We start from the raw sequence: 15,129 nt of genomic DNA on the forward strand, positions 1-15,129 counted from the left end.
AGCCGAAGGCAGTTGTTTTCCAAAGGATAAACTCGTTTGACCAAGCTAAAACATTTACTTAATATTGACAAGTTTTGTGTGGTTTTCTCATAGTTGTCTAGCTAAAGGAGTTTAATGCAGAGAATACACATACGGAAATAGTGAAACCGAAGTCCTGCTTGCGCGGAAAGCCTGCAGCAGACTTTTGTTTTTAACAAACTCCACGGGGCATTAGAGAAAGTAAGTGGGGGCAGTGGGTTGGAGGGTATGACATTGAGCGGAGGGACGAAAACTAAGAGCCCTCTGGGTTTTTTATATCCTTCTACATGTTGTGTAGAAATAAATGCTTTTACTTCCACGGTCGTACCTTCCTCTTCACCTTTTTTTTTTTTCTTTCTCACACATTCATCCTGTGAGATCTTTCCATTTACAAATGCTCCCGATTTAGAATTAGAAACTCATAATACCGTCTGTAAAACTTGCCTGAGCCTGTCTGGTCCTGAATTTAGCGACACACTTGTTTAGGAGTTTCGGTTCTCGTTCTCTGCTTGCATGGTTTAGTAAGAACAACACTTCACTATACTGAAATTCACCGACCAGACCTGCAGGGCTGCACAGAAATCTCTGATGCTTTTGGTACCCCCAGCCCCGCAGCCGCGCAGGCGCACCGCCCAGCCGCCGTGACGCAAGGCGCAGGCTTCATGACGCAGCACGCAGTCTCAGCCGACACTGCGCGCCCCTTCTGGGGCCCCGCCCAGGCAGCGGCCTTAGCGGGTCGCCGACCCACGATCCCCGCCGCGGCTGCTTGCTTGCTGGAGTGTTCACCGGTACCCGTCGCCGGTGACATGTTGCAAAAACCGAGGAACCGGGGTCGCTCTGGCGGCCAGGCCGAGAGGGACAGCGACTGGAGCCGTGGCGGAAACTCCGGGGCCTCGCGGGCGGGCGAAGACGCCCGGGCCCCCAGAGACCGCTTAGCGGAGGAGGCCCCGAGCACTTCCCGGGGGCCGGGCGGCTCGCAGGGGTCGCAGGGCCCCTCGTCGCAGGGCGCCCGCCGGTCCCAGGCCGCCCCCGCCGTGGGCCCCAGGACCCAGAAGCAGCAGGAGCTGAAAGTGTCCGAGCTGGTGCAGTTCTTGCTGATTAAGGACCAGAAGAAGATTCCCATCAAGCGGGCCGACATACTGAAGCACGTCATCGGGGACTACAGGGACATCTTCCCCGACCTCCTCAAACGGGCCGCGGAGCGCCTCCAGTACGTCTTCGGGTATAAGCTGGTGGAACTTGAACCCAAGAGCAACACGTACATCCTCATCAACACCCTGGAGCCGGTGGAGGAGGATGCCGAGGTGAGGGGTGACCAAGGCACGCCCACTACGGGCCTCCTGATGATCGTCCTGGGGCTCATCTTTATGAAGGGCAACACCATCAAGGAGACTGAAGTCTGGGACTTTCTGCGGCGCTTAGGGGTCTACCCCACCAAGAAGCATTTCATTTTCGGAGATCCAAAGAAACTCATTACTGAGGACTTTGTGCGACAACGTTACCTGGAATACCGGCGGATACCCCACACCGACCCGGTGGACTACGAGTTCCAGTGGGGCCCGCGAACCAACCTGGAAACCAGCAAGATGAAAGTTCTTAAGTTTGTGGCCAAAGTCCATAATCAAGACCCCAAGGACTGGCCAGCGCAGTACTGTGAGGCGTTGGCAGATGAGGAGAACAGGGCCAGACCTCAGCCCAGTGGCTCAGCCCCATCCTCTTGAAATCAGAGGTGGATTCAGAGGGACCCCCGGGACAAGGGTCTGAGACCCAAAGGCACAGTGCAGAGGAGCGGGGGAAGGGAGAACGAACCCAGGAAGCGTATTTCTGTAGCGTTTCAATGTGTGTAGCTTTAGGATGTGTTTGCAAAGTTTTGTTCTTTTAATGTTGTGTTATTTGGTTCCAGATTTTCATCTATAAACAAAGGAGCATTTGTTTTGCTTTGATTTTACTTTTTTTGGTATAAAAAATTTTCCTAGCTTAGTAAAACGAATTGGAAAACTTGACTATGATCTGAAACAGATATGCCAGAAGGAACACATAAGTAAGTTGCTTTGGTGCCAAGAAAATAAAAAAGTAGCTATTATCGGGTCTCTTAAGCATCCCAGTTTGTAAGGAAAAATAAAAGTCTTTATAAAATTAAAAATAAAAACGTAATTGCCTATATCCTTATTACCTTAACCTATTTTATTTTTTCTATATTTCCTACATATATAAGTATTATTCATGGTTCCAAGCAATGAACGTGGTGTATTTTCTCCAAATAGCAATTGTTTATATTCATAATTACTCAGCTCTGTTGCTAAACATGCAGTTCCACTTAGTTTTTTTTTTACATGCTACTCTAGTTATTACAATAAATATTGTATTTTTAAAGCACTGAAGCATTGTGTGTTTTTTAAATCGTGGGCCATGAGACAATTTCATGACGAAATCAGCGTCTTAAAGTTTTTGCTACATATTGAGGTCAATGTTGTTTTGTAGAAGTTGTTTCACTTTTGTGTGTGTGTGTACAGGATCATGAGGTAAAGTATATTTCTACTGTGGATACCAAAAAGGCTTATAAAACAATAGCGTAACCATTAACCATGCCTGCTTGGGAATCAGACTGCCTGGGTTCAGATCCTGGCCCCACCATCACTAGTATAGGAATTTACGTAGGTTCCTTAGTTTGTATGCAGATGTTTCTTGACCTGTAAAATGGGTTTAGTCCCTGATGTGGAGGAATTTGCTTGTTATTCTTTAATGTTTTTATTTTTTATTGTCGGTCTGGAGCTGCCACTTTTTAAATATAACTTTTCTTTATCTTGTTTTCCAAATGATTCCTAGGAGAGCAATTACTGGTTCAAAAGGTATATTCCACTAGTCTGACTCTATTGTATGGGGAAATAAGTATAAAGTGTATGGTGAGTATAGCCCACATAGAACAGTAAGAGCAGGACATAAGATCTACCTCGTAGGGAGTTAGGTATAGGGAAAAGGGTGTGGGTCTTGGGGCTGTCTGGCAAACTGAATTTGAATTACGGCTCATGCTAACTTGTCAGCATGGTGATATGGTGGTAGGTTTTAAGCTGTCTGAATCTCAGTTTCTTTATCTGTAAAATGAGAAAAATTATAGCTATATAATTGTTTTATAGACTAGATGAACTAGAAGAGTTCATAGTCCCATTGTATTCCTCCATTACATGTAGCAGATGCTGTTTTTAATGCAGAGATTCAACACGTTTTATTCAGTGGGTAAATAAGTATAATTGTTTTAGGGGGAGGTGCTGCAAATTAACCTTGAAATAAGGCAGATATTTTTCACTCGGGGGGAAAAAGTGAACTTCATCAACACTGGACTGTATGTCATTTAAAAGAGTCTATAGTGAGTATGGAGGAATGTGATAGGTTGCTGGGTTTTATTTCATTCTGTTGAATTGGGATTTGCCTTTGTTTCATCAGTGGAAGATGTTTGGTCCTTATAGGCATTTCTTCTTGATCTGCATTTTATTTCAGTGTATAAATTGCTTCCTGCCTCCTGGTACCGTTACCTCCCTGACTCAGCTTTCTCCTCCTCGTGCCCTCTGATACTCACATTCTCACCTGTATAATAAAAATTGTTACCCTGCAGTCACCGCCGGTTATATCTGAGGCAAAATTCCCTCCGCTTTTCTCAGAGGTGTTAACAATTTACCATCGATAATCTTGTTTCAAATTTTAAAATATGAAACATAAGAGGCCACATCAAGGCCTTATATCTTTTCCTTCTCACCCTCCCCAGAGATAACAAAAGTCTGCGGCTATCGGGCTGTTGTATGACTGTATAATTTTACTACACATGTATAGATACATAACCAATATAGAGTTTTATTTTGTGGGCTTTCATGATTTATATAAACGGTATTACGTGTGTCCTTATGCAACTTGCTGTTCTCACTCACCATTATGTATTTGAGATTCAGCCATGTGGATATATGTAGACCTGATTCACTCATTTTAATTGTTCTTTTATGGGGGAAAAATAACTTTATCCATTCCTTAATGGCTAGACAGTTAAGGTCTTTCCAGTTCTTTGAGATTTGCAGGCATTGTACAGTACTTCTTTAGGCACATGTGTGAGTTTCTCCAGCCAGAAACAAATGGAGCAATCAGGGACTATTGCCAAACTGTTCTTGAGCTTGTGTCAAGTTACACTCCTACCAACATTTTACACAGTTTTGTTTTGTTTTTGTTGCCAATCCCTCAACCTTCACCCACTGTGAACACTTGGCCTTTTCAGTATCTTTTCAGCCATTTTGGTATAGTGTGAAATAATCATTTATTACGGTATTAACTTGTACCTGTTGCTTACTAGTGATGTTAAGTATCTGCCTATCTTTTACTCTCACTGTTTTTGACTGTCAGGTTTCATGTCTTAGACACATTTCTATTGATTTGTAAGACATCTTTATATGTTCTACATGTTAATCCATGGTCTGCTCTATCTATCTAGTGCAAATACCTTCTCCCACATTTTCACTTCTTTTGGTCATACAGATCATTTGACCTTTATGTGTGACAATCATCAGTGTTTAGAAGAGCTACATTTGTGTATAGTGCTTTAAAAAATTCCCCTAATCCTAAAATTGTAAAGATGTTTCCTGCATTTTTTCCCTAAGTTCAAAGTTTTGATCTGCACATTTTATGCTTTTAATCTGCTTTTGTGTATGATGTGAGGCATGGAAATAGTTTTTGTGTTTTTTCCTATATGGATAGCCTAGCACCAATTTTTCATCATTTATTCCTTTCACACTGATTTATGACACTCAGTATTCTATGGCAATGTCCCATCTATAGATAAGTTTATGGATAGGACTGAATTGGTTTCTTTGCTATCCATCTGCAAATACCGTACTATAATTCTTAATTCTTTTTTTTTTTTTGAGACAGAGTCTCACTCCTGTCGCCCATGCTGGAGTGCAGTGACTCTATCTTGGCTCACTGCAATCACTGCCTCCCGGATTCAAGCCATTCTCCTGCCTCAGCCTCCTGAGTACTAGGATTACAGGCGCCTGCCACCACACCCGGCTAATTTTTGTACTTTTGGTAGAGACAGGATTTTGCCACGTTGGCCAGGGTGGTCTGGAACCTGACCTTAGGTGATCCGCCCGCCTCGGCCTCCTGAAGTGCTGGGATTACAGGCGTGAGCCACCGCGCCCGGCCTCTAATTCTTTAGCATCATATGTGTCTTCTTTTTGAATTCTTAAAGCCTTTTAGTCTTTTTTGCATTGGCTGAAAGTGCAATATCTTCTTGAAAAGAAGCAGTTACAGCAGGCTGTAAAGATGTTTCTGATTCCTTATTCTTGATTTTAAAGGAAATAATGTTTAACTTTTGCCATAGAGTGTGATGTTTGCTGTTAGAGTTTTTTTCCCCTATAAATACCTTTTACTGAGCTATTTATTTACCCCTTCAGTCCTAGCTTGCTTAGAGATGTTTAGAAAAACTACGAATGACTTTAGATTTATATATGCTCTTTATTCACCTGCTGATATGATTAAAATTTCTTATTTACTCTGTAAATTTGTTTTTTGGGCATATAATTTGGTATAATAACACATAGAGTTTTCTGATATCTAAACATTCTTGCATTTTGGAGCCAAACACTCGTTGATAAAATTTTTAAATACATATAGCTCAAAATATATAATTTTGCATCTTTTGACATAAGGGGCTTTAGTCTTTAATTTTCATATATTATCATTATTTTTGAGGTTATGCTAATTTACTTAGAGATAACCTTAAATTTACAGAAGAGTTGCAAGCCCAATGCAAAATAATTTGTTCCCTGAACTATTTAGTTACGATTCTTTAGTCTCCTTCCTATTGCCAATATTTCCTCAGTCTTTCCTTGACCATCATGACCTTCACTTGAAGAATACAGGCCTGTTTTCTGTAGCACATCCTTCAGCTGGGGTTTGTCTGCTGCTTCTTCATGATCGGATTTGAATTATGCATCTTTGGGAAGAATATCACAGAAGCAATGCTGTGTTATTTTTGGGTCCTATCAGGTGGCACAGAATTTCAATTTGTCCTGTTATTTTGAAACTTTGATCACTTTGGTTAAGGTGTCATGTGCCTCCACTGCGAAGTTTTCTCCTTTCAGGTAAATAACTTGGGGGGAGATACTTTGAGACTTTGTGTAGACCCATGGGTCTCTTATCATTAACTTACTATCTAATCTTTTATTATCGTTACATATTCCGATACTCAAATTGTCCCTGATTTGGCCAGTGGGAGCCCCTTAAAGCTGGCTTTTGCATCTTTAACATGCCCCCAACATCATTTATTGAGCATTTCCTTACTTGATAGCACCAAAAGAGAGGGAGTTCTGTCTTTTTTTTTTTAGACGGAGTTCCGCTCGGATTGGTGCGACCTCGGCTCACTGCAATCTCCACCTCCCGGGTTCAAGCGATTCTCCTGCCTCAGCCTCCAGAGTAGCTGGGACTACAGGTGCCCACCACCACACCCAGCTAATTTTTTGTGTTTTTAGTAGAGATGGGGATTTCACCGTGTTAGCCAGGATGGTCTCCATCTCCTGACCTCGTGATCCGCCCGCTTCGGCCTCCCAAAGTGCTGGGATTATAGGCGTGAGCCACGGCGCTTGGCCAGGAGTTCAGTCTTAACTCTCCCTGCCCTAGACCTGGAATTAATCCTTTCCCTAAAGAGCTCTGGTTTCTTTTTGTGGAGAATGGAATTGAGAAACAAAGTTGCATTTTTAGTAGAGACAGGGTTTCACCACCTGACCATGATGGTCTCTATCTCTTGACCTCGTGATCCTCCCGCCTCGGCCTCCCAAAGTGCTGGGATTACAGGTGTGAGGTGGCGTGTGCCTGTAGTCCCAGCTACTTGGGAGGCCGAGGCAGGAAAATCCCTTGAACCTAGGAGGTGGAGGTTGCAGTGAGCCAAGATTGTGCCACTGCCCTCCAGCCTGGTGACAGAGCGAGACTCAAAAAAAAAAGAAACAAGGTTGCTAGGTTCGCTCATGCCTACTGGGAATATCATTGCTCCCAGCCCTCTAGGTGACGAAATTATAGAATATCTATCTATCAGTCATCTACACAGCACTGAAGACTATGAGATTACATTATACTGCCATTTGCAATACAGCACCACCGTGTGTATTCTGGTTTGAGAAACTCAGCACCTATTATCTTTACCATATTTCCTTATTTGATTAATTCACCTTGTAAATAACCAATCCACTATCCTTGCTGCCACTCCATCCCACATGGGTGCACTTAGCTTCCCACCTGGGCTGCGATGTCCCACATTGCTGGCTTGTCTGTGCAGTCACCCTTCTCCCGTTGCTAGAGCTTTCACCCCACTCAGGTGACCTTGGCCTCTCCCAGGACATGGAACTTGTTCTGTCCCACTTAACGGCTATTGCACTGAATTGTTCAAGAAATAGAAAACCTCTGGTCTTATAAATGCGTTGGGGAACTTGCCTTTTGCCCTATTATCGGAAGATTAGATGTTTTCGAAAGTTTGAAACCAATCTACCCGTGAAAGGCTGTGGGCCTGCTGTTTTTTATGGGTAGAGTTTTACTGATATTTTTCTCAAGATTATGTTCAGGTTTTTTGTTCTTTTGAAATTGGTTTTGGTCACTTATATTTTCTAGAAGATGTTTTCATATATTTTCTGATATAATTAGCAGAAAGCATTTCTTAGTATTGTCCTTTGTGCAGTGAGCTGAGATCGCACCATTGTACTCCAGCCTGGGTGACAGAGCGAGACTCCATCTCTAAATAAATAAATAAATAATAAAAAATGGTGATTCATCTGTGCCATGAAGTATTAGGCAATTGTAGAAGGGAATAGGGTTATTTGTATGTTCTTATAGCAAGATCTTCACTATATTAAGTGCAAAAAAAGTAAGTGAAGAAAATGTATGTATTATGCTGCTGTTATATACTTTTATTAAAAAAAGATGGAAGGATAAAATATAAAATTAAAAAATAAATGCTTATCTATTAAAAAATAGAAGGGAGGAAATAGAGTGGAGGAACAGAATAAAGGCTAGACTTATGTGAAACTTCACTTATAGACCTGACTTTAGAATCATTTTATATAATTATAAATGAAACTCAGTTTTAGAAACAATTCCTAAACAAGAAAAAATGAAATAAAAGGAACTAACCTGGGTTTCTGATCAGTAGCATAACCACACATAAAGGAACCATGTGAGTTTAAAACACCATAATTTGACTATTTCTGGTAGAATGTACTGTAAGAATAAAAAGAAATATAAATCTTAAACTATTTTCAGTCATTTTTTTTTGGCAGTTGTATTGGCGTTGTTATTTTGAGACTTGCGTGGATATTGTGAAATTAAATCCAACAGATTAATTATATTAAGAAATAGTTTTTGGCATGGTTGAAAGGAGATACAGATGTAAAATTAATATGGTTACGTAAAACCTTATAGTTTTGTTTGCAGTTTTTTTGTTATGTATGACTATATTTATTTTAAATTTTAGATTCAGGAGGTACATGTGCAGGTTTGTTACATGAGTATGTTGCATGATGCTAAAGTTTAGGCTTCTAATAATCCCATCACCCAGTTAGTGAGCACAGTAGGTGGTTTTTCAACTCTTCCCCTCAACCCTCGGTTGGAGTCCTTAGTGCCTGTTGTCCCCATCTTTGTGTCTGTGTGTCCCCAAAGTTTAGCTCCCACCCTGTAAGTGAGAATATACAGTATTTGGTTAGACTCTCTCTGTCTAATGACGCAGATGATTAAAACGTATCAAATGTGTTTAAGTTCTTGGCTCACAATGGCTCAAACTCACTCCCCTCTCCACTAAACAGACAAAACAGTATTTCATGATACTGTTAATTTTGGAGGATGCTAGGGAACCAGCTTTTCTTTTCTTTTTTTTTTTTTTTTTTGAGATGGAGTCTCACTCTGCTGCCCGGGCTGAAGATCTCAGCTCGCTGCAACCTCTGCCTCCCGGGTTCAAGCAATTCTCCTGCCTTAGCTTCCTGAGTAGATGGGATTACAGGCATGCAGCACCATGTCCGGCTAATTTATGTATTTTTAGTAGAGATGGACTTTCACCATGTTGGTCAGGCTGGTCTCAAACTCCTGACCTCATGATCCACCCACCTTGACCTCCTAAAGTGCTGGGATTACAGGCATAATCCACTGTGCCCAGCCAGGAATCAGCTTTTTAAAAAAATAGACATGTGTCAAAGACTATGTCTAACTCATTATTTAATGAGGAAATCAGTAAGAAGTTACAAGCAGTTGAAAGGCTAATTCAAACACTGCACACATATAAGCAATCAGGAATGCTGAAATAAATTTACAAATAAATATAAAAGTGGTCAATATCAGTGGGGCAATAATCAGTTACATGCTACCAGACAAAATTCCTTTACATTTGTATCGTCAAGAATCATTTGCACTACTATCAGTTTTATACGACTATCAGTTGATGAACTATCAGTTTTATGCAGAGTTTTGAAATAGCAAAAAGACATTGTAGGGCAGAAATAACCCTGAAGGGTGCATTAGACAGGATATCCAGTGACTTTTTTTTTGCTCTTTAACAAGTTTTCATGCCACTCTCCCTGCCTCTTGATCATATTAATCTTAAAGGTTACTCTCCATCACAAAAAGGGTCTTTCTTCATTAGATTTGGCCTAATTATTTACATAGATGCAGAAAGAGTGCTAATTAACCATATAGACTTCGTTGAGTTTATTTTGCGTTTAAAATTATTTTAAAACCTGGAAAATGAACAGAAAGAGTCGAGTATATATCCTGCTTTTCCTATATGAACTATACCTCAGGGTAACAAAACAGTTGATGAATAAAAGTCTCTGTCTCTATATGTATTCTTATTCATAAAGAGAAGATGACAGAGTGAGACTGGCACTATTTTGGAAACCCTAATAAATTAATTAGTCTAAGTCATCATTAAAAATGGCCGCTAACATCACAAAAAGAGAAAATATTGGCCAGGCGCGGTGGCTCATGCCTGTAATCCCAGCACTTTGAGAGGCCGAGGAGGGCAGATCACGAGGTCAAGATATCGAGACTGTCCTGGTCAACATGGTGAAACCCCGTCTTTACTAAAAATACAAAAATTACCTGGGTGTGGTTGTGCGCACCTGTAGTACCAGCTACTCAGGAGGCTGAGGCAAGAGAATCGCTCGAACCCGGGAGGCAGAGGTTGCAGTGAGCCGAGATTGTGCCACTGCACTCCAGTGACAGAGTGAGACTCCGTCGAAAAAAAAAAAAAAGAAAAAGAAAAGAAAAAAAAAAAGACAATATTTGCCTTTTATTGATCTGAATTTGGCCAAACCTCTGTATTTAATCACCAAATTACAAGAAATACAGAGGCTAGAGAAACGTTAAATGATAGAGGTCTACAATCAGAAAGTTTAGGCTGTAAGAAACTCTGTAGGACAAATGAACTGGTTTCTTCAGTAAATTTCACAGAGGAAAAAGTGAATGGGAAACCCACAGACTGTCAAAGATTCCTAACAGCCAGTTGTACCACATGGACCTGCTGTCTATCCTGTGTAGCCTGATTCAAAGTGTGAAAAAACTTAGACAATTAGGGAAATGTGAACGCAATATCTGATGATATTAAGGAATTTTTTTTTTTTTTTTTTTTTTTTTTTTGAGACGGAGTCTCGCTATGTCGCCCAGGCTGGAGTGCAGTGGTGCCATCTCGGCTCACTGCAAGCTCTGCCTTCCGGGTTCACGCCATTCTCCTGCCTCAGCCTCCTGAGTAGCTGGGACTACAGACGCCCGCCACCATGCCAGCTTTTTTGTATTTTTAGTAGAGACGGGGTTTCACCCTGTTAGCCAGGATGGTCTCGATCTCCTGACCTTGTGATCCGCCCACCTTGGCCTCCCAGAGTGCTGGGATTACAGGCGTGAGCCACCGCGCCCGGCAGGAATTTTTATTTATTACAGATATGATGATTATTTTGGCTATGTTTTCAGAAAGCTTCTCAATTCCTTTAGAAATATTAAGGGTAAAATTTTATCATGCCTGGTATTGGTTGCGAAATAATCCAGATGGTAGGGGCCATAAATGAAGCGCAGTTGGCTGTAAGTGGATTAATTATTGATGTTGGGTGGTGGGCACATGTGACTTCATGATACTGTTTTCTTTGGTTTTGCATGTGTATGAAATTTTCTGTAATAAAAATTAAAACAAACCTAAAGGCCTTCTAATAGGTATACTTCTTTCACTTGATTTTCTTTAATAATGTATAACTTGTTACTCTTAAGAGTATATAATGCACAGTCTTTCAAGTTTAACTCCTTAAGTATTTTATGATAATAGGTTTTAAACAAAACCATGGTAGCTTGCTATGGCTTCCTACAGATCTTACTTTTTCTATTTCGGGTCATATGAATTTGGAAGTTTGAGAAATAACCTACCACTTTCCTTTAAAACACATACATGTTATTCATGTAATTATGTGATCAACTGTTGTATAATAAATGAAAGCTGTCGTAAAGCCATGTCATTTTTCCTTTGAGCCTCTCCAAGTGAATAATCAATTTCTTGTTTGGTTTGTTTCCAGATAACCTTTTTCATGCTGCTTTCTGCAGTGTGTGTAATGCTGAATTTGGCTGGTTCAATTCTCTCTTGTCAGAATGCTCAGCTAGTCAACTCCCTAGAAGGCTGCCAGTTGGTAAGTAATGAAATGCAAACCCTTTCAGAAAGGTCATAGGATTTGATTTTGCATGAGAGCAATTTTAAAAATAATTTTATTGTATTCTTAGGTTCTCATGTACACTTTCAATTCATTCTGATATTTTCTAGTTTAAGGTATTTAGGTTAATCTGATTTATTTCTATAAATTAGATAGCAATTTGCTTATTGATTTATAAGTAGTACAATTAAAAGTTGTTCTACTTGTAAATCAGCTACTAATAGTATATTTTTAAGGATCACAATGTGGTGCTATTTTGGAATAAGTATCCTTAGTAACTATTATATTTTAGCATTTGTTGCATTGATTCTTATTTGTATTGAATTTTTAAAAATCAATTTGCAAGTCAATTTGAAGTGCTGATGTACATATTATGCTGGATGACAAATATATCAAAACAATATAGTTCTCAATTAAAAATAATTTTCAGATCCAGGAAAATTGTAGACACTGTGCTATGTACATTGTAGAATAGAGGTGTTCAATCTTATGGCTTCCCTGGGCCACGTTATAAGAAGAATTGTCTTGGGCCACACATAAAATACAGTAAAACTAGCAATAGCTGATGAGCTTAAAAAAAAAAGTCACCAAAAAAACTCATAATGTTTTAAGAAAGTTGACGAATTTGTGTTGGGCCACATTTAGAAAATTGTAGACAGTGTGCTGTGTACTTTGTAGAACAGAGGTGTTCAGTCTTTTGGCTTCCTTGGGCCACGTTAGAAGAATTGTCTTGGGCCACATATAAAATACACTCATACTAGCGATAGCTGACTAGCTAACAAAAATAAGTCAAAAAAAACTCATAGTGTTTTAAGAAGGTTTACGAATTTGTGTTGGGCCTCATTCAAAGCTGCCTGGGCTGCATGCAGCCTGGTGGGTCACAGGAGCTTGTTGTAGAAGATCAACAACTTGTTTGTTGGGTAGAACTATCATTTCAAGATAACGTAGCTCATGGTGCTGTAATATGTACATCTGGCTGTGACAGAAATTGCAGTGTGTTTGATTGCATTCTGATATGAATATACTTAAACTCCCGATAGGACTGTGGCTCCTGGGTATGGGGACATGAGCCTTTGTTTCTTTGTCTCGGAAGCAACAGCAGGCTACCTTTCAGAGCCACGTCCCTCCACACTTGCCCTCTGCCTGCTCTACCTGTGGCTGTGATTCCGAGAAGTGATTGCCGAATAACCAGAAGCTTTTCTGCTGTGGGACCATGCCTGCTTGGCTTGGGACCATGTGGTTTGGATTCACAGGGCAGCCACTGGGAAGCCTGCTGCTCTCTGCATTCTTATCTACGAAAGCCAGCAGGACCAGTGTCAGTTGGCACAGTTTCAATGCTGAAGTGCCCACTGAGTTACAAAAATGGATTGTTGGAGCTCCATCTTGTTATTGTCTGTTGAATGTGGCCTAGAGAACATTGATCAGATTTCATCCTTATATCATGTACACAGACGTATTCCTGGTATGGTGTAGACCCCCTTATGATTGACAATTGGCACAACCTGGATCCCCATCTCCATCAGAAAGGATAACTCGCCATCTTGTATACATGACTTGGCCAGCCTCTTTATTCCTCGATACTACGTGCCATGAGTATAGCAAAATCTGGTGACCTACGAGGAACTGGCCATTTTTTTCTTGGACTCTCATTTTCCAATGCAGGGCCCTGTGTGGGGTAGACAGAATGATTGGCTGAAGGGAAACCACAGTGCCTGCAGGTCCACACCAAAAAGAAAGCCCATACCCAGTGTGCAGGCTTGAAGGGCTGACCCCTCCTGGTATTAATCTCAGACCCTGTTTCCCCACATCACAGACTGCATGGAAGGATAGGAAAGGGAGATTTGGTCTCCTCTATTTCTTACCGCTTTCTCTACCTCCACAGATACATAAAAAGAACATCACATACCACAGATGTGTACTCTCACATACATCTGTTTGGTTGATGGTACCACGAAATCATCAATATTTACCTCACTTTAGAGCTTGATCCTAGGTGTCTCTCTGCCTTGGCTCATACACAGCCAGAAATCTCAGAGCTACAAACCAGTGTGTTCACTTGCTTGGGGGCAATGCATGTAGTACAAACAGTACTGGATTTGAAGTCAGCAATCCAGGATCAAAACCGTGCTTCACCACCTCCTGGTTATGTGACTTAGGACAAGAAACCCTCTCTCTCAGCCTTGCTTCCCTTTCCTGTTGATGTGGTTTGGATCTGTGTCCCTGCCCAAATCTCATGTTCAGTTGTAATCCCCAGTGTTGGAGGTGGAGACGGCTGGGAGGTGATTGGATCATGGAGGCAGATCTCATGAGTGGTTAGCACCATCCCTCGGTGCTGCCCTCATGATAGTGAGGGAATGAGTTCTCACGAGAACTGGTTGTTTAAAAGTATGTGGCACCTCCCTTCCTTGCTTTCTCTCTTGCTCCTGCTCTGGCCAGGTGACTTTCTGGCTCCCCCTTCGCCTTCCACCATGATTGTACGTTTCCTGAAACCTCCCCAGAAGTCAAGCAGATGCTGGCATCATGCTTCCTGTACAGCCTGCATGAGCCACTTAAACCTCTTTATAAATTACCCAGTCTCAAATATTTCATTCTAGCAATGCGAGAATGGACTAATCCTTGTTTGGTGTGGACATGACCTACCCTGAGTTCTTCATAGAATATTGCAAAACCGATGCAACACATAAAAAGTATACCCCTTTCATATAATAAAAATTATACATTTACTATAGAAATTCAAAAAACGAAACACTTCATAATCCTACCACCCAGTTGGTTATGTCCTTCCAGTCTTTTCTGTGCATAATGTGTGTGTATATGGATACATGTGTATGCATGTATGTATACATATGTATTTAATGTATTTAAATGTGCTATCTCCTTCATGCTGCTTTATGATTTCTTTTTTAACTGATCACATTGTCCTATGTTTTATTTATTTATGTTTTGAGATGAAGTCTTGCTCTGTTGCCCAGGCTGGAGTGCAGTGGCGCTATCTCAGCTCACTGCAACCTCTGCCTCCCAGGTTCAAGCAATTCTTCTGCCTCAGCCTCTGAAGTAGCTGGGACTACAGGCATGGGCCACCAATGCTCAGCTAACTTTTGTATTTTTAGTAGAGACAAGGTTTCACTATGTTGGCCAGACTGGTCTCAAACTCCTGACCTCAGGTGATCCGCCTGCCTTGGCCTCCCAAATTGTTGGGATTACAAGTGTGAGCCACCACGCCCGGCCTGTTCCATGTTTTAAAATATTCTACAATTTTATTGGTAGTGACTTCTCTATATGTATGAATATAACATTGTTTAACCAGATCTCTGCTTTTTATAATTAGAGAGATGACCATCATTCTTACACAAATTAAAACCTTTTCACAGCTCCTAAAAGTAGATATATATGATAAAAATGAATGTATCTT

At 41.0% G+C, this 15,129-nt stretch overlaps 2 protein-coding genes across 2 annotated transcripts in view; both read left to right on the forward strand.

Annotated features, from left to right (window-relative positions):
* Nucleotides 1-15,129, forward strand: part of FAM189A1 (family with sequence similarity 189 member A1) — a 442,533-nt gene that overhangs the window by 308,870 nt on the left and 118,534 nt on the right. Inside the window, exon 3 of the mRNA XM_025390663.1 lies at nt 11,586-11,696. Within this exon, the coding sequence (XP_025246448.1) occupies nt 11,586-11,696 (111 nt within the window). The remainder of the gene's footprint in view (nt 1-11,585; nt 11,697-15,129) is intronic.
* NSMCE3 (NSE3 homolog, SMC5-SMC6 complex component) lies at nt 214-2,396 on the forward strand. The gene has a single exon (XM_025390664.1). The coding sequence runs from the start codon at nt 681-683 to the stop codon at nt 1,737-1,739; it is 1,059 nt and encodes a 352-aa protein (XP_025246449.1). The 5' UTR covers nt 214-680; the 3' UTR covers nt 1,740-2,396.

The sequence above is a fragment of the Theropithecus gelada genome, chromosome 7a (genome assembly GCF_003255815.1).
Source record: "Theropithecus gelada isolate Dixy chromosome 7a, Tgel_1.0, whole genome shotgun sequence".
NCBI classification, from domain to species: Eukaryota; Metazoa; Chordata; class Mammalia; order Primates; family Cercopithecidae; genus Theropithecus; species Theropithecus gelada.